Below are 27,899 nucleotides of genomic sequence, written 5' to 3'. Positions count from 1 at the left end.
ACTAATATAATACATATACATATATAATCCATACTAATGATGAAGGAACTGAGCTCACAGTCCATTGTTCATTCAGTGAACTACTCAGTTTATTTTGGGCCTCAGAAATGCTCACTCTGTTTGTACATCACTGTCAGCAATAGACTCATTCTGCTGTGTGGACAGGAACACATGTGACATCACTTCCTGTTTGTTTGTGACTGAAGAAGTTTACAAGGAATCATTTAGAAGAGTTTCAAACATCAACTGATTGAATCCATGAATCTGAAAACGTGTTTGTGAGTGAAAGAGACAGACATGTACAGACTGAACTATCTGTTCAACAGTCAGAGTGTTTCTGTAACAGGAGACACTCTTTACACTCCACTCAGCACAGGGACACTGAGGAACCACGAGTGACATAAAACCCAGGATAAAGAGTTTGAGTGAATGTGGTGTTGAAGGTGTGGAGGTGGATCAGAGTGTCAGAGGAGACTCTGTAGAAGGACAGAGTGCCAGCAGGACAGTCCACATACACTGCTGCTCTGTTAGAGACAGAGGAGGAGGAGGAGGAGAAGGAGGAGGAGGTGGATATTCCACTGTTATTGTGAATGACATAACGAGGACCATCATCAGAGCAGATCAGACTCCAGGACTGATCATTGTATCCAAACAAACAGTCATTACTGTCTCCTTTCCTTCTGATGCTTCTGTAACTCACTGATATATAAACGCCTCCTCTCCACTCGACCTCCCAGTAACAGCGACTAGTCAGACCATTTCTACACAGCAGCTGAGGACGAACATCAAATCTGTCTGGATGATCAGGATATGACTGAACCTCCTCCACACGTGTCACCTTCCTGTTGTTGTCAGACAGTTGGAGCTTTGTGTTCACTGTGTTTGTGTCGATTGTGAGTTGACAGGAATCTGATGGAGAGAACAAACACAATCCAGCTGCAGTTATTGATCCATCATCTGTTCATTGATTGACACTTTGATGATGACTCCTGACATGATGAAGATGGTTGAATGTGTGCTGCTTTGTTTTCATGAATCTCATTAAAAACACACTTACACTTCCTCAGACCTGGTCTCAACCATCGGACTCCAGCAGGCTCCACCCTGAAAGGAGGAGGGGGGTCAGAGCAGCACAGTCAGCATGCACACATGGACATTACATGGCTCTCACACACACACTGTTACACACTGAGCTCAAAGCTCGGCTCCACTGTTTTATTCAAAGAAATCTACATTTATTTATCAGCACATTTAAAAACAGCTTGAGCCAAAGTGCTGCACAGAGTAGAGAGAAAATAGGAAACATACACAGTAATGACTATAAAGACTGGTCAGGATTGAAAGCTACAGAGTACAAATGTGTTTCCAACCGGCTTTTAAAAATGTCCAGTGTTGGTGACGACCTGATGTGAAGGGCGACTGTTCCAGAGTTTGGCTGCAGCCATCGATAAAGCTCACCTCTGTTTTTACGTCTAGTTCTGGTCAGAAGCTGCTTATCTGCAGACCTGAGGGCTCCACTTGGATTCTTTTGTTAAAGAGAGATAAGATGGAGCCAATCCATTCACAGATTTAAAGACAACCAGATCTGGAAGTGGATTCTACCACGTACTGGTAACCAGTGGAAAAAGCTGCTGATGGGTCGTCTAGCACAGACCCACCGCTGGAACCAGACAATTGATGAGGGAGAGAACTGTGACAGCGCCGTTCCTTCACTTGACCTCAGTCGCTCTCGTCTGCTCCCTCGTAACACTGCTCTTTATTGAGCTTACATGAATATGCACAAGTTCATTAACATATGACGTCTTACACAGGTATGAACAAAGAGTACCAGTGTGTGCATAGTGTGTGTGTGTGTGTGTGTGTGTGTGTGTGTGTGTGTGTGTGTGTGTGTGTGTGTGTGTGTTCCAGATGTGACCCTGTGACCCCAAAGCTGGTGCTAAGAGTCCAGCGGTCCCCCTAACAAAGGGCTCTTATACTTAACCAGACACAGAGTAGGTGTCCTCCTACACCAGGGGTCTCAAACTCGCGGCCCGCGGGCCAATTGTGGCCCGCAGGACGATAGTTTTTGGCCCCACCTTAATATGAAAATGTAATGTTAGTTGGATAATGTATGACACTTTACAGTGTTGTGGGCGGAGCTGAATTAACCCACCAATCAGGGTGGGATATGGATCTCAGGGGACACCAGCCGGGCTTGATGCAAGCAGGGAAACATTTCTCAATGAGTCAAAGTTCCAGCAGCGTTGCCCTGGAGTGTTTCTTTCTTTCCTGTGCCTGGCTGGCTTCCTCCTTTCTATTGGGCAAACGCCGACATTCGCCCCAGCGCGCTGCGTTCACAACACTTCAAAAAAAGTTGTTTTTTTAAGTTGCTGCCCAGCGGGACATTATACGTATATAGATTTATACACACGTCAGTGGGATTTAAAGTTATTTTTCCACAGAGAGAGATCTCATATTAACTCTCACAGTGATGCGTAGGCGGCGGGATAAAAGAAAAGTCATGAACTCAATGCAGCCCAATTTAGTCTGCATTCACATAGCGACACCTGTTCATCGGCAACAACAGTTCCCGGTAACCCGGACTAATTATAGGGTCGCACCGTAATTTGTGGCTCGATGTTTTTATTTGCATCACTCCGTTTGCATTGCAGCAAACATGAACATTACATATATTTCAATATAATGTAAAAGCAGTCAAAACAACTAACATCAGAAACAGCTGATGTTATTTGTTATATGTCACGGTGTCATTTCCGCTTCTTTCTCCTGTAACAACAGCCCGGCGCCGTGAGCAGTCGCCTTTTTTGCGCTCGCTATCCCTGCACTTTCTACCATCTGCAAACGCCACGGTGTTCATGTCACCATGGCACAACATGAACATCGAGCGTAAAAACAAAGGAGACTGCTACCGGCTTTTTATCTGCCGATCGCCGTGCTACGGTTGCAAGAAAAAGAAGCAGAAATGACGTTCTCTACGCGTTGAGACGTTCCCTGTCCGTCGGCTAAACGCTTGATTGAACCTTCAATGCGACAGTGACACCAAGTAGAATTATAAATGTCACATAGCCCCAAACATGTCTTTTTCAAAGCCTGCGGTGAAGAGAAAGGTTGGTGATGAGCACCGACAATTTCAGGAAAAGTGGGAAATGCAATATTTCTTTGTTTCAATTTCAATTTCAATTTCAATTTTATTTCTATAGCACATTTAAGAGTCACAGGTACAACAAAGTGCTTCACAGACGAGCCATACTTGCAGATTTACAACAAAAGAGAGCAGTCAACAACAAAGAAATACAGTTATAAGATGGTAATATTACAACAAGCACGGACCGGGAGGAAATTAGACTAAGTAGTTTGAAAGGCGAGCTTAAACAAATGGGTTTTTAATCGTGATTTGAAGGATTGAATAGTTTCCGACGCACGGACATCAACCGGCAGGCTGTTCCAAAGTTTTGGTGCAGCAAAAGCAAAGGCACGATCCCCCTTCGTCTTTAGTCGAGACATTGGTTGCACTAGGAGCCCCTGATTAGAGGATCTGAGTGCCCTTGTGGGGATATATAAATTAAGAAGGTTGATCAGATAGCTAGGTGCCAAGTTATTTAAAATTTTAAAAGTGTATAGAAGGATTTTAAAAACAATACGGTATGTTGAGCACAGGGGCACCCCGACCTGTCTTATTTGCACAGAGAAAGTTGCGCTGCACAAGGAATACAATTTGAAACATCATTACACAACTAGACATGCTGAGCTGGATACAGAATACCAGGGAGACGAGAGAGCGAACTGGGTTGCCAGTCTTAAAACAGATCTACTGAGGCAGCAAGATTTCTCCAAGAAAGCAACCAAAGAGAATAATGCAGCAGTCGGAGCCACGTGGTTAGTGAGATGATTGCTAAAGCAGGGAAGCCATTCACAGAAGGTGCATTTGTCTAAAAGTGCATATTGCAGGCTGCAAATATAGTCTGTCCGGGAAAGAAAGGTCAGTTTAGCAACATCAGCCTTTCTGCCAACACCGCAGCAGATCGCATTTCTGACCTGTCAAGTGACATTTATGACCAACTGTGTGAGAAAGCCAAATGTTTCAGTGTATACTCAGTCGCTCTTGATGAGACCACAGACATCACCGACACTGCCCAGCTCCCAATGTATGTCCGTGGTGTTGATGACAGTTTTGAAGTGATGGAGGAGCTGCTCACAGTAATTCCAATGCATGGCCAGACCACCGCTCAGCAGATATTTACAAGCTGTGTGATGCCATTGAGAATGTTGGTTTGCCATGGAAGAGGTTTGTTGGAATAACAACAGATGGAGCGCCATCAATGACAGGGAGGAAAAATGGACTGGTGGCACAAAACAAACTGGAAGAGGAAGGCGTGGAGGAGGCCATTGCTCTGCACTGCATCATCCATCAGCAGGTCCTTTGCAGCAAATGCCTGAAGTTTGACAATGTGATGTCTATTGTTGTGAAATGCATCAACCAAATCAGATCCAGGGGCTTAAAGCACCGAAGGTTCTGAGCTTTTTTTTTAGAGGAAATGGAGTCAGAATATGGGGATGTGCTCGACTTCACTGAGGTACGTTGGCTCAGCAGGGGAAATGTATTAAAGAGACTTTTTGAGTTGAGAGCAGAAGTGAAGCCTTCATGGAGAAGGATGGAGTTAGTGTTCCTGTGCTAACTGATCCCAAATGGCTCATGGACTCAGCTTTTCTTGTTGATATGACACATGAGCTTAATGTACTGAACAAGACGTTACAAGGCCAGGGGCAACTTGTCAGTGCTGCCTATGACAACGTGAGAGCATTCTCCACAAAACTGGCGCTCTGGAAAGCTCAGCTCTCTCAGACAAACCTTTGCCATTTCCCAGCATGCAAGGCACTCGTGGATGCAGGCACACCATTCAGTGCTGACGAGTATGTTGATGTCATTTTGAGGCTACAGGAGGAATTTGATCAAAGATTTGCTGACTTCAAGACACACAGAGCCAGCTTTCACATTTTTGCGGACCCCTTCTCCTTTGATGTGCAAGATGCCCCTTCTGTGCTTCAAATGGAGCTCATTGAGCTGCAGTGCAACTCTGAACTCAAAGCAAAGTTCAGGGAGGTGAGTGGAAAAGCAGACAAGCTTGGACAATTTTTGAGAGGATTGAGCCCTAGTTTCCCTCGGCTTTCCCGAATGTTCAAGCGGACCATGTGCCGTTTTGGTAGCACATACTTGTGCCAAAAGCTCTTCTCCACTTTGAACTTCAATAAGTCCAAGTACAGGTCCAGACTTACGGATGATCATCTTCAAGACATACTGAGGGTCGCAACTGCTTCCTCCCTCAGGCCAAATCTGGCTCGGCTATGCGAGAGGAAACGCTGCCAGGTCTCTAGCAGCAAGGAGTAGGCAAGAGAAGCCATGTTCAGAAGAACAGTTCATTTTCTACAGTGTTCCATTCATGTTCAGAAGAAGGTTATAGAACTGTTAATACAGACATTTAAATCTAAATACAGCAGATATAGAAGACTGAAAGAAACACACAAGTTCACTGACTAAAAATATCTTATTATTGTTTTATTTATGTATTACAGATTGATTTATTTTCTTATTAATTCTTAATTTGTTTATTTATTTTTCATATTTTGTGTTAAAAATAAAAATAAAGAGATTTGAGAAGATTGGAATTTTTTAACCATGCCTTTCTTGTGGAAAACCTAATGCGGCCCAGCCTCACCCAGACTCTGCCTGCAGCGGCCCCCAGCTAAATTGAGTTTGAGACCCCTGTCCTACACCATAAATCAGTAAGAGAGGTTACGACCTCTCTCATGGCCTCAAGTGGTGTGTGCATGCCAGAGCACTCTGGAAGGCACACAGAGTCTTTACAGACTACTCAGGATCAAACCTCTATCATCATGCAATCAATTATACAACTCTAAGCATATATGAGTAAATTAGCTTGAATTAGCATTATATTAGTGAGGAGTTAATGCTAAGTAGGCTGCCATTAGTGGCTAATGCTAATTTTAGATGAAAAAGCATTAGCAGCTAATGCTCGTATTGTTTTCCTTTGCTTTGTAAGAATGACAGCAGCTAATGATACGAAGTCTACCATTATTAACTATTGTTAATTTGATGTAAATTAGCATTATCTGATAATGGTAACCCTTTTTGTCACGGCGGGGTGCGCCGGTGTGTGATGAAACAGGACCCAAAAGCAGATGACGACGAGGAGTAGTAAGGTTTTAACAGAAAGGTGAGGCTTTATTAGAATGACGGCAGGGGTAAACCAGGAAACCAAAACAAACTGGCAAAACACTAAGAAACAAAACACTAAAGGTACTAAGACCAAAAACTATAACTATGACTGAGGTGGAAATAAACAGGCTAAGACTATGACTAACGTGGAAATAACAGACGAAAACTAGAACTATGACTGAGGTGAGGTAAACAGACGACCCGACAATGGCATGAAGAAAACAAAAGGCTTAAATACAGACATGAGGTGATCAGGGGAAGTGGGGACACATGGGGGAACAGCTGACAGACATAAACCTAATGACAGGACCAGGAGAGGAAAGCTAAATACAATGAACAAAGAACACATGACATTGTCAGAATAAAACAGGAAATACTAAAACTAAACATGACAACACAACTTAACAGACCTAATACGTGATGAATAAATACAAAACCCCAAAACATAGAAAACCCAGGAACAATAACTTCCTAAACTAAAGGCAGATAGGAAATAACACAAACTAATAACATATCAAAAAAATACAAAGAAAACTCAGAGTGCTGGGTCGGAGACCCAGCCTGTGACAGAGCCCCCCCCTAAAGGGCGGATTCCAGACGCCCGAAAACACCCAGAAAACAAACACAAAACCACAACAACCCACCCAGGGCGGGTGGAGGGGGACCAGGAAGGAGGGCCGGAAACAAAACCAAAAGCAAAGCACCAGAAGCACACAGGCAAAAAACAACAAGGGCACAAAAATCCGAGACCCAGCTTCAGGAGGGCGACCATGAACCCGGCAGAACAGGAGCGAATGGCGAAGCGGTTCAGGCGGCCGCCCCGGAGGTCGACAGCACAACAAAAGAGAGGCCGACCAGGAGGCCAATGGTCCAGCAGTCCAAAATCCATGAGCTCAGGGGGCCGACCCGGAGGCCGACAGCATAGCAGGACATAGTTCGAAGGTTCAGGGGGCCGACCTGGAGGTCGAGAGCACAACAGGTCATAGTTCAACAGCTCAGGCGGCCGACCCCGATGGCAACGATGTCCAGCTAATGGTCCAGAAAGCGGCCGGCGATTCCAAGGGGCAAAACGCGGCTTGGGCGGCGGCAACACAGCCGCAGGACCAGGCGAGGCCGACACAGAAGCAGAGGCTGAAGCTTGACCAGACGACGGCGAAGCAGGAGCCGAGGCCGAGGCTGGACCAGACTAGGCAGAAGCAGAAGCCGGACCAGGCGAAGCAGAAGCAGAAGCCGGACCAGGCAAAGCAGAGGCCGAAGCCGGACCAGGCGTAGCAGAGGCCAAAGCCGGACCAGGCGAAGATGAAGACTCTGACGAAGCCGGACCAGGCGAAGATGAAGACTCTGACGAAGCCGGACCAGGCCAAGATGAAGACACGGAAGCCGGACCAGGCCAAGATGAAGACACGGAAGCCGGACCAGACGAGGCTGAAGACACGGAAGCCGGACCAGACGAGGCTGAAGACACGGAGGCTGGACCAGACGAGGCTGAAGACACGGAGGCTGCAGCAGACGAAGCACAGGCTGGAGCTGCAGCAGACGAAGCACAGGCTGGAGCTGCAGCAGACGAAGCACAGGCTGGAGCTGCAGCAGACGAAGCACAGGCTGGAGCTGCAGCAGACAAAGCACAGGCTGGAGCTGCAGCAGACGAAGCACAGGCTGAAGCTGGACCAGACGAAGCACAGGTTGAAGCTGGACCAGGCGAAGCACAGGCTGAGGCTGAAGCTGGACCAGGCGAAGCACAGGCTGAAGCTGGACTAGGCGAAGCACAGGCTGAAGCTGGACCAGGCGAAGCACAGGCTGAGGCTGAGGCTGGAACAGGTGAAACAGAAGCTGAGGCTGAAGCTGGACCAGGCGAAACAGAAGCAAGAGCTGAGGCTGGACCAGGCGAAACAGAAGCAGTATCTGAAGGTGGCTGGACGGGCTCCTCGGGCCCCCCAGCCGACGTGGCTTGAGGCTGAACGGGCTCCTCGGGCCCTCCAGCCGACGTGGCTTGAGGCTGAACGGGCTCCTCGGGCCCTCCAGCCGATGTGGCTTGAGGCTGAACGGGCTCCTCGGGCCCTCCAGCTGACGTGGCTTGAGGCTGAACGGGCACCTCGGGCCCTCCAGCTGACGTGGCTTGAGGCTGAACGGGCTCCTCGGGCCCTTCAGCTGACGAGGCGTGAGGCTGGACGGGCTCCTCGGGCCCTCCAGCAGACGAAACTTGAAGCCGGCTGGGTTCACCCGAACCCCCAGCAGACGAAACTTGAAGCTGGCTGGGTTCTCCTGAACCTCCAGCAGACAAAACATGAAGCTGGCTGTGTTCTCCTGAACCTCCAGCAAACGAAGCATGAAGCTGGCTGGGTTCTCCTGAACCTTCAGCAGACGAAGCATGAAGCTGGCTGGATTCTCCTGAACCTCCAGCAGACGAAGCATGAAGCTGGCTGGATTCTCCTGAACCTCCAGCAGACGAAGCATGAAGCTGGCTGGGTTCTCCTGAACCTCCAGCAAACGAAGCATGAAGCTGGCTGGGTTCTCCTGAACCTCCAGCAGACGAAACATGAGGCCGGACGGGCTCCCCGGGCCCTCCGGCTGACACTGAAATTGGCTGCACCAGCTGTACCTCCGTCTCCGGCTCCAAACCGGCCTGGATAGCAGTCCCACAGCAGCTTAGCTGAGCCTGATGGCTAGCATTTCCAGGGCAAACAGTCTCTTTATAGCCGGGCTCATTAACCGGAAAAGTAGTGTCAATTTCAACAACCTCCTGAGAGAAAACATGAGGAGCCAAAATGTAATCACTCACTTGCGTTTGTGATACGGAGCGTCGGTGGCGCACACGCCGCTTTTTCTTAAGAGTGGAAGATGGCGGAGCAATGGGTGGAAGTCCCTGATAACTCCGAGGTCCCCCGAGAGCCAGTCGAGTTCCCCGGAAAGAGTGCTCGTGCTCCGGAATGAGCCACGGCTTCCACCGGAGCTCCTCCTCCAAGAGAGCGCAGAATATAGACTGGCGCTCGTCGTCGTCCAAGTCTATGGTGTCCGGCGCTTCCTCGCGCTGAACTGTGACAGGAGTATGGCGAGACTGTGATGAGGGCGTGGAAACTGGTGAGCTGAGAGGGGGTGACGCTGCGGCGAATCTCAGCGAACCGACACGAACACACTCAGGTTCCGGAGGCAGCAATGGAGATGACTGATTGTGGGGTTGTTGTGACTGGTGGGTGCTGGAAGCCATTTCCTGACTCGACAGATCCTGGGCCTGCAGCATCTCCTTTATCCTCGTAAAGGCATCAACTATGGCAGGTGAGTCCGGGAGCTGGAGAAGGCGGGGATCCCTCTCCATAATAGCTTCAGCAACGTTAACCATCACCAGCTTGCTCTTCAAATCGGGCGCTGTAAAGATGCGGTCGAGGATCGCTTGGATACGAGCCGTCTCCTCCAGACACTCGATGAGAGCAGCATCCGCTGGGTCCATACTGGGTCGGGTCGTACTGTCACGGCGGGGTGCGCCGGTGTGTGATGAAACAGGACCCAAAAGCAGATGACGACGAGGAGTAGTAAGGTTTTAACAGAAAGGTGAGGCTTTATTAGAATGACGGCAGGGGTAAACCAGGAAACCAAAACAAACTGGCAAAACACTAAGAAACAAAACACTAAAGGTACTAAGACCAAAAACTATAACTATGACTGAGGTGGAAATAAACAGGCTAAGACTATGACTAACGTGGAAATAACAGACGAAAACTAGAACTATGACTGAGGTGAGGTAAACAGACGACCCGACAATGGCATGAAGAAAACAAAAGGCTTAAATACAGACATGAGGTGATCAGGGGAAGTGGGGACACATGGGGGAACAGCTGACAGACATAAACCTAATGACAGGACCAGGAGAGGAAAGCTAAATACAATGAACAAAGAACACATGACATTGTCAGAATAAAACAGGAAATACTAAAACTAAACATGACAACACAACTTAACAGACCTAATACGTGATGAATAAATACAAAACCCCAAAACATAGAAAACCCAGGAACAATAACTTCCTAAACTAAAGGCAGATAGGAAATAACACAAACTAATAACATATCAAAAAAATACAAAGAAAACTCAGAGTGCTGGGTCGGAGACCCAGCCTGTGACACTTTTTCCCTGCATTATAACGATGTCAGGAGTTAATGCTAACTAGGCTGCCATTAGGGGCTAACTCTAATTAGGTGAATAATTATTAGCAGCTAATGCTAATATTGTTTTCCCTTACCTTTTAATAATGTGAGCAGCTAATTCTAATTTGATGTGAATTAGCATTATATTAGTGAGCAGTTAATGCTAAGTAGGCTGCCATTATTAACTAATGCTACTTTGACGTGAATTAGCATTATGTGCTAATGCTAATACTGTTTTCCCTTGCTTTAAACAACTTGAGCAGCTATTGCTAAGTAGGCCACTTTGCTCTGCTAAGGATTTGTGTGACCATGATGGAAACTCTGATAAGCTAATGCTGCTAAGCTAATGCTGTTTATGGGCCCTGTTAGAATCAATATTTCATTCTCATTCTGTTGTTTGAGAACAATAACAGAAAAATGTGCACTTGAGAACAAATTTATTGTGAATTCAGCTGTGAATGTACAGTTTGTCATTATTTAAGCTTCCATTTCCAAATGTTAGCTGACACTTTATTAGGTACACTGGCATCTATCTCAGGTACACCTGTGACCTAAATGTTCCTGCAAACAAACTCCTTGGAGACCCCTACATAAATATCCATGAACTATCCAGCTAGACTAGTGTGTCTGTCCCGGAAAATGTTCATGTGTCATCTGCAGGAAACAAACAGGAAGTGAGTGAAAGACACAGGAAATGATTCCAGCTCTTCCTCCTATATCAGACATTCTCTCCATACCTGAGAGTGTCCAGTCTCCAGCCTGGATCCTTCAGTCCAGCCGACAGCAGCTTCATTCCTGAGGGACCTGGATGATTGTAGCTCAGGTCCAGCTCTCTCAGATGGGAGGGGTTGGAGCTCAGAGCTGAGGCCAGAGAAGTACACCCTTCCTCTGTGATCAGACAGCCTGACAGACTGCAGACACACAAAACAACAATCTATCTGTCAACAGTTGTTTTCTCTTTGTCACAATAACATCCATCCATCCATTGTAACTTTATTTATAAGTGACAATACCCAACAGAAAACAACAGTCATCTGAAGCTGTTTAACAGTGTAAGGTAACCGCCTCCACTGTGAGCAGCACAAAGATCCTCCCAGTGAAAACAGGCTCCAGGAGGAGCATCTACCACGACTGGTTGCAGGGTGAGGGGAAAGAGAAGAGATGAGCTCAGAGAGACAAGAACAAAACAGAGAGACAAAAGTTAAGGACACGCAGTAGTGACATATAAAAGCATCAGGAGTGAAAAGAGGGGAGAAGAAAGCAGAGCATCATGGGAAGTCCACCAACAGCCTGAGCCTATAGCAGCATAACTAAGGGATGGTTCAGGGTCACCTGATCCACGCCCCGCCCAGACAGCTACTGGGCGTGGCTGGGTAACCATGGTTACCTGGGAGTTACAGAAACATGTGATTCATGTTGCACAGCAGTGGGACATTTGAAATAAAGTCAGCACACTCAGTACAGATAGTGCATCAAATATGATGCTGCTGCCAGAAGTCTGCCTTTGAACACGTCCCTGCATCGCGCACAACACCAAGGTTGCCATGGCGACCACAGCTGACAGGGACAAAGTGCACAGCTGGAAGCCTGCAGGTATATTTAACATGATGTATTTCTCAGTGTCCTGTCTGTGTGTGAGAGACAAACAGCCTCTGTATGTGTGTGTAAATACAGCATGAATATGTAGAGGACATGTTTGTGGATATAAGTAAATGAAAGCTCTGCGTCATTTGAATCTTTGACTCTTGTTTCTGTTGCAGGTCTGTGACTGAACTTCTGGGAGGAGAAACGCTGGTTTCATGCTCTGTGATTCTGTGTTTTGTCATCTCTCTCAGGTGATGGAGAGCTCAGATGATGACCCCGCCTACGTGGTCAAATTCAAGTCTACATTCAGAACAGACCTGGAGACACGCAAGCAAAATGCCAACATTGTATATGTGAAAACTGCTGCTGGAGCCAGATTCAAGGAGCTCAAGTGTTTACCCAGATCTTACTGAACTTACTGCAGGAACAGAGGGTTGTTGGAGGGAAACCTGTGGAAGCAACAACATCCGGGCCACCAGAGAAGAAGTTGGCCCTGTTGGTGCTTCATCAGAGTGTGAACAGGAGGAAGACTCAGCTGAGAACAGTGTGGTGGATACAGAGCAGAGCCCACCATCAGTACAGAGGCCTGTCCATTAGAGTGCTGCTCCAAACATGCAGCACATGTACTTGGCCACAGCTGCAACATCTGTACCTGTGAAAGCTTCTTCTCTGTTGCTGCTCATATTGTGCAGAAGAAGAGAGTTTCTTTATCATCAGAAAATGTCAATGAGCTTGTGAGTCTTAGCAGCTGGCTCGGTGCAGAGGAGGAAGAACATGTCAAGTCAGAGGAAGATAAATGCAGTTCATGTTGTCAACTCAACCTGGGGCCTGTTCTTCGTACCTCGCTAAGTAAGTTAGCTGGATTAGATTGTTGACGATTTCGCGTGATCCTGGATCGTTCGGTTCCCCGAAGCTCATCCGGGACTTGCTGTCATAGCAACAGAGCCGTAAGCGTAAACCTGCTCGGGAGCAGGTTTACTTCATGTAAACAGGATTAGATCGCGGCGACGCAGGTATGTCCGCTTCATTTATACGAAAGCAACAGCGATATTCCACCACTGTTTCACCATAAATAAATAACATCAATGTAACTAAAGATAATGCAGCACTTGATCCTTTTATTGATGTCACACAGATACATACAGGTCATTTCCTAAAAAAGGGAAATGAACTATTAACATTCTATTACATGTATGTGATTATTACAGATGTAATTCATATTTCAGAGTAGTAATTGTAAATTACTTCGTGTAATCAAGATGAGAGACCACGGCTATAAAAGCGAAGGTGGATTTGGGAAGCCTGTCGCAGCCATGTCCTGTCCGTATACGCGAGCCACCCATTGCGGAAGGTGCAAGATTGATAAGGAGAGTCCTCAGAATTCAGCGTATATTGCGGGATAGACAGGATCCTTTAGCTCAGCGCGACAGTGTGCTCATTGAGAGATATCGATATTCCCGTGAGGGTATTATTTACTTAACCAACTTGTTGACGAGGGGGTGCAGGACCACCACCTGTCTTTTTTTCCTCTGCCCTTTTCTTGGTTGCTGTTATGAACAAACTAACAGAGTATTACAGGCCAGTATTACCTTGCCAAGAGACGAAAAGCAATCTAAGAGATAAATATTACCATTCTGTAGAATACTCCTGTATTCCACTTTTACTTGTTCCCATGTTCTTGTGGGTCCTGTTGTGGCTCTAATGTGAAAGGGGATATAATATAACATATAATATAATGTCATATGATATTGGACAATATAGTGTCATATGATAGATCTACCCTACCGCCTACTGGTGTTGGCCAGAGGGGCCGATGGCGCGATATGGCAGCCTGGCTAAAACCGTAGCTGCCTCCACCAGTGTGTGAATGTGGGAGTGAATGAATAGTGGTATCGTAAAGCGCTTTGGGTGCCTTGGAAAGCGCTATATAAACCCACTCCATTATTATTGTTATTATTAAATTACCTACGAGTTTGATTTGTCAGCAACTTTCTGCCAGCCCTCTCTCCTTGCTTCTGCAGCCTTTGCAGTGTTCTCTTGCGTTTTAATTAAACTCTGAAACTCCTGAAATCCCTCACTCATGAGTTCTTGCTCTGCTGCCGGAAAATACCGAGCACGCCCCTTCGACATTTTCGCCGACCAATCAGCGGGTTGCCGATCAATGTTTCTACTATCGATGCGTAGCCCCTTTTACGACACCCAGTGATGTCACATTACTGCGTCCAGCTGTACTAATCGTCAACAGCAGGCGTGTTCGGGGAACCGGATTAGCGAGCTCACGGTTAGCGCGATGGTTTGGTCTTGGATGTGTCATTTGATCTTGGATGTAGTAAGCGACGTACGAAGAACAGGCCCCTGGACTGTTGAAAGAGTTTTTCTTTGTCTTGTTTCTGACTGAGATTCTCCAAAGGAAATCCAGCACAAACACACACTTCACACACTCAAAGTCCTGCACAGTAAATGAGCTGATGAGCGTTTGTGCTGCTGCCTGATAACAGAACAATAGTTCTGCTGCTTCCTGTTCTGGAAACACACATTTATAAATGTTCACTTGCTGTTGATCAAAGGTATGTTGGTGGCTCTGGACGCTGAGGGAACTTTGTAAAAAACTAGATCAAATGTTAACGTCCTGGCAGAGGCAAAGAACTTTGATTTGATATTTGATTAGATTCATGTTTCAGCTCAGACTGACAGAAATATTTGAACTGCTGCTGTGTTAAAGGGAACACTGCTGTTAGAAAGCACCTGATCTGTTTCTGCACACTGAATGTTGCACTTCTCATACTGCAGTACTATTAAAATAAGTACACAATACACTACTTTTCAACTCATGATTGAATGTTGCTGTAACAAAGCCATTAATGTGATTCAAAGTGTTCATGGTTTCCCAGCACAACAAATGATTGCACAAGTGTGACTGATCCACTTTCTAATGTGTGTGTAGCCCACACTGTGTGTCACTGTGTCACAGGTGAGTCTGTGTGTCCAGGTTCTATGAGGACAACAGGATATAGTGACTGAGTCCAGCAGCTTAAAGTCTGACTCCATCCTCCATTTAAATAACTCACAGCAACAAGTGAATAGCTTTGCCTTTGTGCAGCTGACACTTCATTTTAATGTCCTTCTATTCTGGTTCATCTGGTCTCAGTTTCTATAAGCACACAGGTTTCATCAGGGACTCTATGACCTCAGTGATCTTTGCTGGGCCTTAATGCTCTGAACAAAGCTGCACATCACAAGACTAAATAGAAATGAATCAGTCTTTCATTTCTCACTGCTGTTTGACTTCAGCTCTCAATGTCCCACCATAACCCATGGAAAGAATTACTGTCCATCCAGGCTGCTGAACATGAAGCTGAAGAAGGTGGAGTATTGTGAGGGCTGATGGAGATGATGATGAGAATCCAGGAGCAGTGGGTGGATGGCAGCATCAGCATGAAGGATCAGTGTGAGAACACATCATCATCCACAAAGGAAACCAGTCTGAGTGTCTGACGCTCTTGTTAGAAAGACGCAGTCCCAGCAATTAGCTTGTCTGCTAGTTAGCTGAGAGCTAACTCACTTGTACATTGAATACCAAACTGTGTAAACCAGGGGTGTCAAACATATGGCCCGTGGGCCAAATCCAGCCCTTGAGATAATTTCATATGTCAAATATTGATGAATTTTCAGGCTTGCTGATAATCAATGTGAGCACGGCTGAGATGTTATTCTGATGAGCAAACCATGTGGCCAAAAACTTTAAGAGACAGACTGGGATCATACCATTATGTGAAAGAGGACGGAAATGTCCCATAGACAGCAAGGGTAGTGATAGAGACCAGTACACAGAGAAATAGGAGCTGTACTGAAATGCAAGCGTGTCAGGAAAGAGTGAAAAGGCAAAATGAGCAGCATCTGGCTGCATTTCAGTGATATTGGAGACCACAAAGCTGAGTGCAACATTTATACAGGAGATATACAGGAGACGCTGAGAGCAGATTCATGGATTTTTTTTTCACATTCTGTCTCTCACAGTTGAAGTGTACCTCTGGTGCAAATTACTGACCTCTGTCATCATTTTAGGTGGGGGAACTTGCACAATCGGTGGCTGACTAAATACTTTTTTGCCCCACTGTATATCAGGACAAGCAGGGAAGACCTGGACATCAACTCTGTCAGGCTGCCTGAGTCCTCTCACCCACATCAGCTCATTTCAAAATAAAAGTTTTTTATTTTAAAAAATTTCATTTTTTCAGCTGGAACATTTTAGTTGTTCCTTTTTCAATACATACATAATTATATTTACAGTAAGTCTTATCATTCCCCTTTTCCCTGCCAGTCACCGCCAATGTTCCCTCTAATGTTTCATGTGTCTGAGCGAACACACAAACTCCCTGAGCGTCCCTTGGACCACTGTGAGCAACAGCAGACGTGTGCACTGTGGTCACGCCAGCATCTTATCCATCCAAGTTACATGGTTTATTAAAGTAATCAAATTACAGCATTTATGTTAGACTACTTTTAATTAACTGCTTTAGCCCACTTACAATGAAAATTAAAAACAACCTTGTTCATGACCTGTAGCATGTTAACACTATTGGAAGTAAAAATAACTTGAACTCCAATTTTGAAAACACAACTTTATTTTTTCTATTTTTATAAAGCTCTGACTTGTATGATGAGTCTGTGGTCTGGGAGAGAGTCTGTAACTCTGTCTGCAACATACAGTAAATAATGACCAATGTTGGACAATTAATTATATAGTTACTTCTTCAAAAAAGTTACTGAGTTTTGCAAACAACAAAGTTTGTTGCAATAAATACTGAATACTATCGTTGTTATAAACAACAATACCATTCAGGAAGAAAACCAAACATTGCAGATCTTTTATCATAACTCTGGTTTTACGTGGCCGATCAACACAATTTAAAAACTGGTATAAAGTCCACACTTTGTCCATCAGTTGCTCCGTCTGTCCTGCTCACATCTCCAATGGTTGTACACGTTGTCATTAACGTGGCTTCACCTCATCATCAGCCACTTTGCTCGCTATAACACATAAGGACGCTGTCATAGCCTGTCAGCAACGTTGATTAGCTGCGTATATACGAAGCTGAATCGCATCATTGGCTTGACTATGGGATAAGGTGGCATCGTTCTAATCCCATATGGGAGCAGACAGTCACTGACTAACACTGCAGAACAATTGTTAAAGTTTTCATTTTAATTTCAATTGAGATTTGATTTTTTTTTTGTGCGCAACACAGATTTTCTGTGCGCAGAGACGTGCCAGCAGCGCGCAGTTGCACGAGCGCAGCTTAGAGGGAACATTGGGCACCACCACAGTTCACTTCAACAAAACTTTACTTCAGATTTGTTTTCATGTTTTGATCCAGTGATGAGAGCCGTTTCCCCCATGTCCAGTCCTTGTACTAAGCTAGGCTAAACACGTCCAGTGCCTTTCTCTGTGCAGCTTTTAATCTGATGTTAATAAGGTAGAAATGGAGGAAGAAGAAAATGACTTCATCAATCAACATGCAGCTACCAACCCAAATGGTGAGGTGGTGGTTAGTTATTACTGTTGTTTCTGATCCCCTACATTATCCTACATTCAAATATATTCTCCAGCTACAATAGTGTTTGTGTTCCTAAAAGGATTTCATGAATGTGTTATTGTTCATGTCACATCTGCATGAAACAAAGAGGAAGTGAGGTTTATCCTTCATGATCACAAACTGTTCCAGCATGTAAACCTGAGATCTGTGTGGAGCAGCTGACCTGTACGATGTGCTCAACACAAACATTATTTACCATCAGTTACTGTGTGACTGAACCACGTGGGTGTATGAAACATCGCTTTCAGTTTTGATAGCACATGGCAACATTCAGACCTGAATCTATACAGTAACACTTTGATTTGTTACAGTGAGGAGACTGTTGAAGGAACGATGAGGGGAAACTGTAACTGCAGCAACAGAAACCAGGAGACAAAGCTGAGGTCTGGGTTCCTCTATGCTACACACAGCCTCCTGCTCCTGGACTTTAGTAAACACATTAATGTCTCCAAGTACACTTACTTCAGAAACTCTATTAAACTCATTACGAGTTTACTTCAGCTTTAAATTACTCACAACATCAGCACACATGAGTAAACAAAGTAACTCACAGCTACTGTTCAAGTTTAGTCATCTTTAATACAAATATACCTCATTATTATGAATCTCACAGCTACCTGCTCATTGAACTGAACAATAATTCTGTTTGACCATTAAAACAAAATATGTGACTGTAAAAAAATCTTCAGACAGTAATTAAGAATCTCCTAAGCAATCCAAAGATAAAGAAAAGTTCACCTGCCAATTCTATAAAGCTTGGTTGTTTATACAATAATATCATTTAATGATATGTTTGGATCCTGACCTGAGAGTTTCCAGTGTACAATGTGGACTCTGCAGTGCAGCAGACAGAAGCTTCACTCCTGAATCCCGCAGGTCATTGTTACTCAGGTCCAGCTCTTTCAGACTAGAGGACTGGGAGTTGAGAACTGAGGACAGAGCACCACAGCTTCTCTCTGAGAGGTTACAGCCACTCAGTCTGGAAGAAAACAAACAAACAATTAAATCAGTCAAATGAAACATTTTTAATGCCAGCATGCAATACAATTATTGGTTAACTAAATAGCTTCATTAAAACACAACACCTCTTCTATATCAGCACTTACTCCTTGTAAGCTCCACCTGCTCCACCTTCTGAGTCAGAAGACATGAAAACAAACTGTAAATCTAGTAGAAACATGATTGGAAATCTTCTCAGATCCATTTGTACATTTAGAGCCTGATACTGAAATATAGCAGCACGGACATTCACAGCAGCAAAGGGTTCTTGCTGATCTGAGCTGGCTTGGCCCTGGCTTATTGAAGATTAAAGAAAGCGGAATCAGCTGATCAAAACCCCACAAGGCTGCCCGCTGTGACTGAAACAATGGGACGGGTCGTGACTTCTCAAAATGGGCTCATTGAACGCAGCACGGATAAGATCTTGAAGAAGCTCATGGTGGTCGTGAGTTCTCAGACTTTGCTCTTTGAGCGCAAAACTGATAACCTCTCGAAGCTTGTGGCTCTCCAACGGGAGATTGAGAGACGAGTGACGGACTGTTAGATCAGCTGTGAAATTGACATGCAGTTGTTCGCACCAAAGAAAACCACCATCATTTCAGGCGGCTAACATACCGGCGCCAGCTGTGGTCTCAAGGCTGGAGCTGAACATAACAAATCTCACCCTGATAACAGACGCTGTTTAGACTGTTCCTTCCCATCCTAAGCATGCTTATCCCCTCCCGGTGCAGACGGTGGGTCGAGGGGACCAGCGCAAATGCTGCAGGCCCGGATGCGCTGTCTACACCGGCTGTCTCTCACCTTTTACCCATCCCTGTTGCTTGTCATGTGTTTCTATGGCGTATTAAGAGTTTTCATGTGCTCTGCGCTAAGGTCATTTTTTTCTGTTCTCAAACTGATCTCCCTGCTGGAGCTCAGTCTGGGGGGAGTTATTTTTTCTCCTCATCTTTCCTGATGTTGTGCATTTTCTGCTGTTCGGTTCCGGGTCGCTGCTCTAGCGGCTGACCGGCCAGCTACCTGGCCTGACCTGTCTCCCCAATGTGATGTTTGTGTATTGTATGTACGGTTGGCAAGGTCAGTATGCTAATTGCCCCTTGAAAATAAATACAGTGTTCTGAATCTGAATAGATTACAGAAGACGACTCTGTTCAGTAAATATTACGCTCATGCTGTCAAGAAATACCAAAGGTAGGTAAAACTCTGGTTGTTGCAGCCATCCAGTATGACATGCTTTGTACTGTCCTGATGCAGTTTGTGACACCTGGTTGATGAGTTGTGAAAAATGATGAAACAAACACTTCACTCAATGTTTGTCTTCTAAACTGGATGTAATTTAGGCAGCCAAGAGTTTTTCACAATCTATCCCAGCTGCAAATAGGAACACAACAAATAAATAACTTTAGAATAGAATAGAATAGAATAGAATAGAATAGAATTCAACTTTATTGTCATTGCACATGCACAGGTACAGGGCAACGAAATGCAGTTTGCATCCATCCAGAAGTGCTTTAGTGATATAGGTATATTACAATATATATTAGCAATAGTATAGATATGTAAGTATATTACAGAAATGGGTCTATTATGGTATGTTATAATGTACACGGTATGAAGTATGTTGTGAATATTCTATAACTAAGTATGTACAGGCTGTAGTGAGTACAAGCTATGTACAGTCTATGAACAGGGTATAAATATGAAAAACTATACAGAATATGAAATAAATAACTTTACAGAAATCTGAGATATACAGCTATACAGAAATGGGAACTATGCAAGTTGTAAACAGTTGTAGGATTAAAGATTATCGAATGTACAGAATGATTATTTACACAGAGCTATACAGTAGTGCAGTTAAGATAAGTGAGGGTGTAGATAGTTTCTACAGAGGCTATATAAAGTGCTAGTGGTTGTGAGTGGTGGTTCACTCCATGTTATTATTGTGTGTTTGAGGGGGTGTGTATGTTCAGTCCATGAGTTTAACGTGGGTCAGATGTTGTCCATTGTGGGGGTGTGTATGTTCAGTCCATGAGTTTAACGTGGGTCAGATGTCAGTAGACAGAGTTCAGGAGTCTGACAGCTGTGGGGAAGAAGCTGTTCTGGTACCTGGTGGTCTTAGTCCGGAGGCTCCTGTGGCGCCTCCCAGAGGGCAGGAGGGTGAAGAGTCCATGTGATGGGTGATTGGGGTCTTTGATGATTTTCCCAGCCCTTTTCAGACACCGCTTCCTGTAGATGTCTTTTATGGCAGGAAGTGGTGCTCCGGCGATGCGCTGGGCAGTTTTCACGACGCTCTGCAACGCCTTCCGGTCCGAGGCAGAGCAGTTCCCGTACCAGACTGTTGTACAGTTGGTCAGGATGCTCTCGATGGTGCAACGATAGAAGTTCACCAGGATGTCTGAGGACAGGTTGTTCTTCCTCAGAGTCCTCAAGAAGAAGAGGCGCTGGTGAGCCTTCTTGACCAGCTTGGAGCAGTTGGTCGTCCAGGTGAGATCCTCGGAGATGTGGACTCCCAGGAACTTGAAGGTGCTCACACGCTCCACAGCCGTCCCCTTAATGTGGATGGGTGGATGTGGGTCAGCATTCCTCCTGTAGTCCACGATGAGCTCCTTGGTCTTCTCGGTGTTAAGCAGCAGGTTGTTTGTGTCGCACCACTCAGCCAGACGATCCACCTCCTCCCTGTAGGCGGCCTCATCGTTGTCACTGATGAGGCCAATCACCGTGGTGTCATCTGCAAACTTAATGATGGTGTTGGAACCATCAGCAGGTCTGCAGTCGTGGGTGAAGAGGGAGTAGAGGAAAGGGCTCATCACACAGCCTTGTGGTACACCGGTGTTCATTGTGATGGTAGATGAGCAGTGGTTATCCAGCCGGACATGTTGGGGGCGGTTGGTCAGGAAGTCCAGTAACCATTTGCAGATGAGGGAACTGATGCCCAGGTCTGTCAGTTTCCTGATGAGTTGTGAGGGGTGGATTGTATTGAATGCTGAACTGAAGTCTATAAACAGCATTCTGGCGTAGGTGTTGTTGTTGTCCAGGTGTGAGAGGACAGAGTGCAGTGCGATGGAGACTGCATCCTCTGTGCTCCTGTTCTGGCGGTATGCGAATTGGTGGGGGTCCAGGGTGGGGGGGAGACAGGATTTGAAGTGTGCTAGGACCAGCTGCTCTAAGCACTTAGTGATGATGGGGGTGAGTGCTACTGGGCGGTAGTCATTGAGGCAAGATGGGTTGGAGTTTTTGGGTATCGGGACGATGGAGGTGGATTTGAAGCAGGCCGGTACCACAGCGTGGGCCAAGGACAGATTGAATATGTCTGTGAGCACTCCTGCAAGCTCCCCAGAACACGCTCTGAGAACACGCCCGGGGATGCCATCAGGACCTGCAGCCTTGTGGACATTGATCCTGCTCAGCACCGCTCCTACATCGGTGGGGGAGAGAGTCAGAGGTTGGTGGTCTGGCGTCATGTCTGCTTTGGTTGTGGTTGTGGGGTTCCCTCGCTCAAAACGAGCATAAAAGTTGTTGAGCTCATTGAGGAAGGAGACAGAGGGTTTGGTGGTCCTGTAGTCTGTAATGGTCTGGAGTCCTTGCCACATGCGTCGGGGGTTGGAGTTGGAGAAGTGTTCTTCTACCTTCTTTTTGTAATGGTGTTTGGCTTTTTTGATGCCCTTCTTTAGATTAGCCCTGGCTGTGCTGTAGGCGTGTGCATCTCCTGACCTAAAGGCGGTGTTGCGGGCCTTCAGGAGGAGACGAACATCCCGGTTCATCCAAGGCTTCTGGTTGGGGTACATGGTGATCCGTTTCTGGGTGGTGACACTGTCTGTGGTTTTGGAAATGTAATCCAGTACAGATGAGGCGTACTGGTCCAGGTCTGTGTGGGTGAACATATTCCAGTCTGTGTTTTTAAATCTGTCCTGGAGCACTGCCTCTGTCCCCTCTGGCCACACTTTAATTGTCCTCACAGCAGGTTTCACACGTTGGATGAGTGGTGAATACCTAGGTGTGAGGAACAGGGAGAGATGGTCCGATTGTCCAATTTACCCACTTGGATCCTTATCATTCAAGATTGTGAAAAGATTCACTACTCAGAGAATACTGGTGAATTTAGATGAGCGAGATGGAAGATGATGAAGGGGAGGAGTTTTCAGAACTTGAGGCCTTTTGTCTTCACTGTATAGGACAGAGAATACAGGAAGGGAGGGAGAATATACTCACTGCCGTGTATATCCCCCCTGACGCTAATGCTAGGTTGGCCATGAAAGAACTTTCTGCAGCCATTAACAAACACCAGAATAAACACCCCGAGGCTGCTTTTATTGTTGCTGGAGACTTCAACCACACCAACTTAAAGACAGTCCTCCCCAGATTCCACCAACATGTCTCCTGCCACACCAGAGGAGACAAGACTTTAGACCATGTGTATTCCAACCTGGCTGGAGCCTACAAAGCCACACCCCTCCCCCACATTGGACAATCGGACCATCTCTCCCTGTTCCTCACACCTAGGTATTCACCACTCATCCAACGTGTGAAACCTGCTGTGAGGACAATTAAAGTGTGGCCAGAGGGGACAGAGGCAGTGCTCCAGGACAGATTTAAAAACACAGACTGGAATATGTTCACCCACACAGACCTGGACCAGTACGCCTCATCTGTACTGGATTACATCTCCGAAACCACAGACAGTGTCACCACCCAGAAACGGATCACCATGTACCCCAACCAGAAGCCTTGGATGAACCGGGATGTTCGTCTCCTCCTGAAGGCCCGCAACACTGCCTTTAGGTCAGGAGATGCACACGCCTACAGCACAGCCAGGGCTAATCTAAAGAAGGGCATCAAAAAAGCCAAACACCATTACAAAAAGAAGGTAGAAGAACACTTCTCCAACTCCAACCCCCGACGCATGTGGCAAGGACTCCAGACCATTACAAACTACAGGACCACCAAACCCTCTGATGTCTCCTTCCTCAACGAGCTCAACAACTTTTATGCTCGTTTTGAGCGAGGGAACCCCACAACCACAACCAAAGCAGACATGACGCCAGACCACCAACCTCTGACTCTCTCCCCCACCGATGTAGGAGCGGTGCTGAGCAGGATCAATGTCCACAAGGCTGCAGGTCCTGATGGCATCCCCGGGCGTGTTCTCAGAGCGTGTTCTGGGGAGCTTGCAGGAGTGCTCACAGACATATTCAATCTGTCCTTGGCCCACGCTGTGGTACCGGCCTGCTTCAAATCCACCTCCATCGTCCCGATACCCAAAACCTCCAACCCATCTTGCCTCAATGACTACCGCCCAGTAGCACTCACCCCCATCATCACTAAGTGCTTAGAGCAGCTGGTCCTAGCACACTTCAAATCCTGTCTCCCCCCCACCCTGGACCCCCACCAATTCGCATACCGCCAGAACAGGAGCACAGAGGATGCAGTCTCCATCGCACTGCACTCTGTCCTCTCACACCTGGACAACAACAACACCTACGCCAGAATGCTGTTTATAGACTTCAGTTCAGCATTCAATACAATCCACCCCTCACAACTCATCAGGAAACTGACAGACCTGGGCATCAGTTCCCTCATCTGCAAATGGTTACTGGACTTCCTGACCAACCGCCCCCAACATGTCCGGCTGGATAACCACTGCTCATCTACCATCACAATGAACACCGGTGTACCACAAGGCTGTGTGATGAGCCCTTTCCTCTACTCCCTCTTCACCCACGACTGCAGACCTGCTGATGGTTCCAACACCATCATTAAGTTTGCAGATGACACCACGGTGATTGGCCTCAACGATGAGGCCGCCTACAGGGAGGAGGTGGATCGTCTGGCTGAGTGGTGCGACACAAACAACCTGCTGCTTAATACCGAGAAGACCAAGGAGCTCATCGTGGACTACAGGAGGAATGCTGACCCACATCCACATTAAGGGGACGGCTGTGGAGCGTGTGAGCAGCTTCAAGTTCCTGGGAGTCCACATCTCCGAGGATCTCACCTGGACGACCAACTGCTCCAAGCTGGTCAAGAAGGCTCACCAGCGCCTCTTCTTCTTGAGGACTCTGAGGAAGAACAACCTGTCCTCAGACATCCTGGTGAACTTCTATCGTTGCACCATCGAGAGCATCCTGACCAACTGTATAACAGTCTGGTACGGGAACTGCTCTGCCTCGGACCGGAAGGCGTTGCAGAGCGTCGTGAAAACTGCCCAGCGCATCGCCGGAGCACCACTTCCTGCCATAAAAGACATCTACAGGAAGCGGTGTCTGAAAAGGGCTGGGAAAATCATCAAAGACCCCAATCACCCATCACATGGACTCTTCACCCTCCTGCCCTCTGGGAGGCGCTACAGGAGTCTCCGGACTAAGACCACCAGGTACCGGAACAGCTTCTTCCCCACAGCTGTCAGACTCCTGAACTCTGCCTCCTGACATCTGACCCACATTAACACATGGACTGGACATACACACACCCACAATGGACAACCGTACCCTCAAACACACAATAATAACATGGAGTGAACCACCACTCACAACCACTAGCACTTTATATAGCCTCTGTAGAAACTATCTACACCCTCACTTATCTTAACTGCACTACGGTATAGCTCTGTGTAAATAATCATTCTGTACATTCGATAATTTTTAATCCTACAACTGTTTACAAGAGGCCCCAGTCCGCGAGATCTTCAACGCACACCTCCGGCAGAGCTTCAACAGCATTCCGAGGGAGACTGGGGACATTGAGTCCAAATGGACCATGTTCAGCGTCTCCATTGCCGAAGCTGCTGCATTGAGCTGCGGCCGCAAGGTGGTTGGTGCCTGCCGTGGTGGTAATCCCCGAACCAAATGGTGGACACCAGAGGTGAAGGGAGCCAGGCTGAAGAAGGAGTCCTATCGGGCTTGGTTAGCCTGTGGGACTCCGGAGGCAGCCGACAGGTATCGACAGGCCAAGCGAAATGCAGCTCGGGCAGTGGCTGAAGCAAAAACTCGGGTGTGGGAGGAGTTTGGAGAGGCCATGGAAAAAGACTTTCGGACTGCCTCGAAGAGATTCTGGCAAACCGTCAGGCGTCTCAGGAGGGGAAAGCGGTGCTCTACCTGCACTGTGTATAGTGTTGGCAGAGCGCTGCTGACGTCGACTGAGAAAATTGTCAGGCGGTGGAAGGAATACTTCGAGGACCTCCTTAATCCCACTGACACGTCTTCCGAGGAGGAAGCAGAGTCTGGGGATGAGGGGAATGACCCGCCAATTTCCGGGGGCGAGGTCACTGAGGCAGTTAAACAACTCCTTGGTGGCAGAGCCCCTGGTGTTGATGAGGTCCGCCCTGAGTTCCTGAAGGCTCTGGACATTGTAGGGCTGTCCTGGTTGACACGCCTCTGCAATGTTGCGTGGAGATCAGGGGCAGTACCTGTGGACTGGCAGACCGGGGTGGTGGTCCCCATCTTTAAGAAGGGGGACCGGAGGGTGTGTTCCAACTACAGGGGGATCACACTCCTCAGCCTCCCTGGGAAAGTCTATGCCAGGGTGCTGGAAAGGAAAGTTCGTCCGTTAGTTGAACCTCGGATACAGGAGGAACAATGCAGTTTTCGTCCTGGTCGCGGAACACTGGACCAGCTCTTTATCCTCTCGAGGATACTTGAGGGTGCATGGGAGTTTGCCCAACCAGTCTACATGTGTTTTGTGGACTTGGAGAAGGCATTCGACCGTGTCACTCGGGGTGTCCTGTGGGAGGTGTTGCAGGAGTATGGGGTGTCTGGCCCATTGCTACGGGCCATTCGATCCCTATACAACCGTTGTAAGAGCTTGGTTCGCATTGCCGGCAATAAGTCGTACTCGTTCCCGGTGGGTGATGGGCTCCGCCAGGGCTGCCCTTTGTCTCCGGTTCTGTTCATAATTTTTATGGACAGGATTTCTAGGCGCAGTCAAGTGGCGGAGGGCTTTCGCTTTGGTGGCCTCAGAATCTCATCTCTGATTTTTGCGGATGATGTGGTTCTGTTGGCTTCATCGGGTGAGGGCCTCCAGCTCGCACTGGAACGGTTCGCAGCCGAGTGTGAAGCAGCGGGAATGAGGATCAGCACCTCCAAATCTGAGGCCATGGTTCTCAGCCGGAAAAGGGTGGAGTGCCCACTCCGGGTCGGTGATGAGTTCCTGCCCCAAGTGGAGGAGTTCAAGTATCTCGGGGTCTTGTTCGCGAGTGATGGGAGAAGGGAGCCGGAGATCGACAGACGGATTGGGGCTGCGGCTGCAGTAATGCAGACGCTGCACCGGTCCGTTGTGGTGAAGAGGGAGCTGAGTGTAAAAGCGAAGCTCTCAATTTACCGGTCGATCTACGTCCCTACCCTCACCTATGGCCACGAGCTGTGGGTAGTGACAGAAAGAACGAGATCGCGGATACAAGCGGCAGAAATGAGTTTTCTCCGAAGGGTGGCTGGCCTCTCCCTTAGAGATAGGGTGAGAAGTTCGGCCATCCGGGAGGGGCTCAAAGTAGAGCCGCTGCTGCTCCACATCGAAAGGAGCCAGCTGAGGTGGTTCGGGCATCTGACAAGGATGCCCCCTGGGCGCCTCCTGGGTGAGGTGTTCCAGGCATGTCCCACCGGGAGGAGGCCCCGGGGCAGACCCAGGACACGCTGGAGAGATTATATCTCTCGGCTGGCCTGGGAACGCCTTGGTGTTCCCCCGGATAAGCTGGAGGAGGTGGCTGGGGAGAGGGAGGTCTGGGCCTCTTTGCTTAGGCTGCTGCCCCCGCGACCCGGCCTCGGATAAAGCGGATGAAGATGGATGGATGGATGGATGGAACTGTTTACAACTTGCATAGTTCCCATTTCTGTATAGCTGGATATCTTAGATTCTGTAAAGTTATTAATTTCATATTCTTTATAGTTTTTCATATTTATATCCTGTTCATAGCCTGTACATAGCTTGTACTCACTACAGCCTGTACATACTTGTAGTTATAGAATATTCACAACATACTTCATACCGTGTAAATTATAACATAATAGACCCATTTCTGTAATATACTTACATATCTATATTGTAATATATCTATATCACTAAAGCACTTCTGGATGGATGCAAACCGCATTTCGTTGCCCTGTACCTGTGCATGTGCAATGACAATAAAGTTGAATTCTAATTCTAATTCTAATTCTAGAAGTGAGGAGAATAACACACAGGAAATGGTCTTGGGCAGACTCAAACCAGGCCCTGGAGTCACGACTCTAACTTTCAATGTGGTGCAACAAAGGCCATCATACAGTACAGGCCATCCAAGCTGATTTTTTACTTTTCGTCCCAGATACCACCTTAAAAATCATCTAGATTAGGATATGTTGGCTGATCTGAATTGTG

General features: G+C 46.9%; 1 protein-coding gene across 4 annotated transcripts in view; it reads right to left on the bottom strand.

Moving 5' to 3' along the window:
- Positions 1-27,899, bottom strand: part of LOC146634309 (protein NLRC3-like) — a 709,813-nt gene that overhangs the window by 359,452 nt on the left and 322,462 nt on the right. For 2 of the 4 annotated variants that reach the window (XM_085376521.1, XM_085376545.1), the window contains one exon: positions 18,361-18,534. The exons of 1 other annotated variant lie outside the window; for it this stretch is intronic. In XM_085376521.1, coding sequence (XP_085232647.1) covers positions 18,361-18,534 — 174 coding nt within the window. Of the gene's footprint in view, positions 1-367; positions 910-1,057; positions 1,105-11,111; positions 11,286-18,360; positions 18,535-27,899 lie in introns of those variants that run through there. One more of the 4 variants, XM_085376492.1, reaches the window with a different exon arrangement.

This window comes from Diplotaxodon limnothrissa, linkage group LG3 (genome assembly GCF_057381915.1).
Source record: "Diplotaxodon limnothrissa isolate DT_005_m linkage group LG3, D_limnothrissa_male_GT1.1, whole genome shotgun sequence".
In the NCBI taxonomy this organism is placed as follows: Eukaryota; Metazoa; Chordata; class Actinopteri; order Cichliformes; family Cichlidae; genus Diplotaxodon; species Diplotaxodon limnothrissa.
Note: the sequence above shows the minus strand (reverse complement) of the source record. Positions and strands in the feature narration are given on the sequence as shown.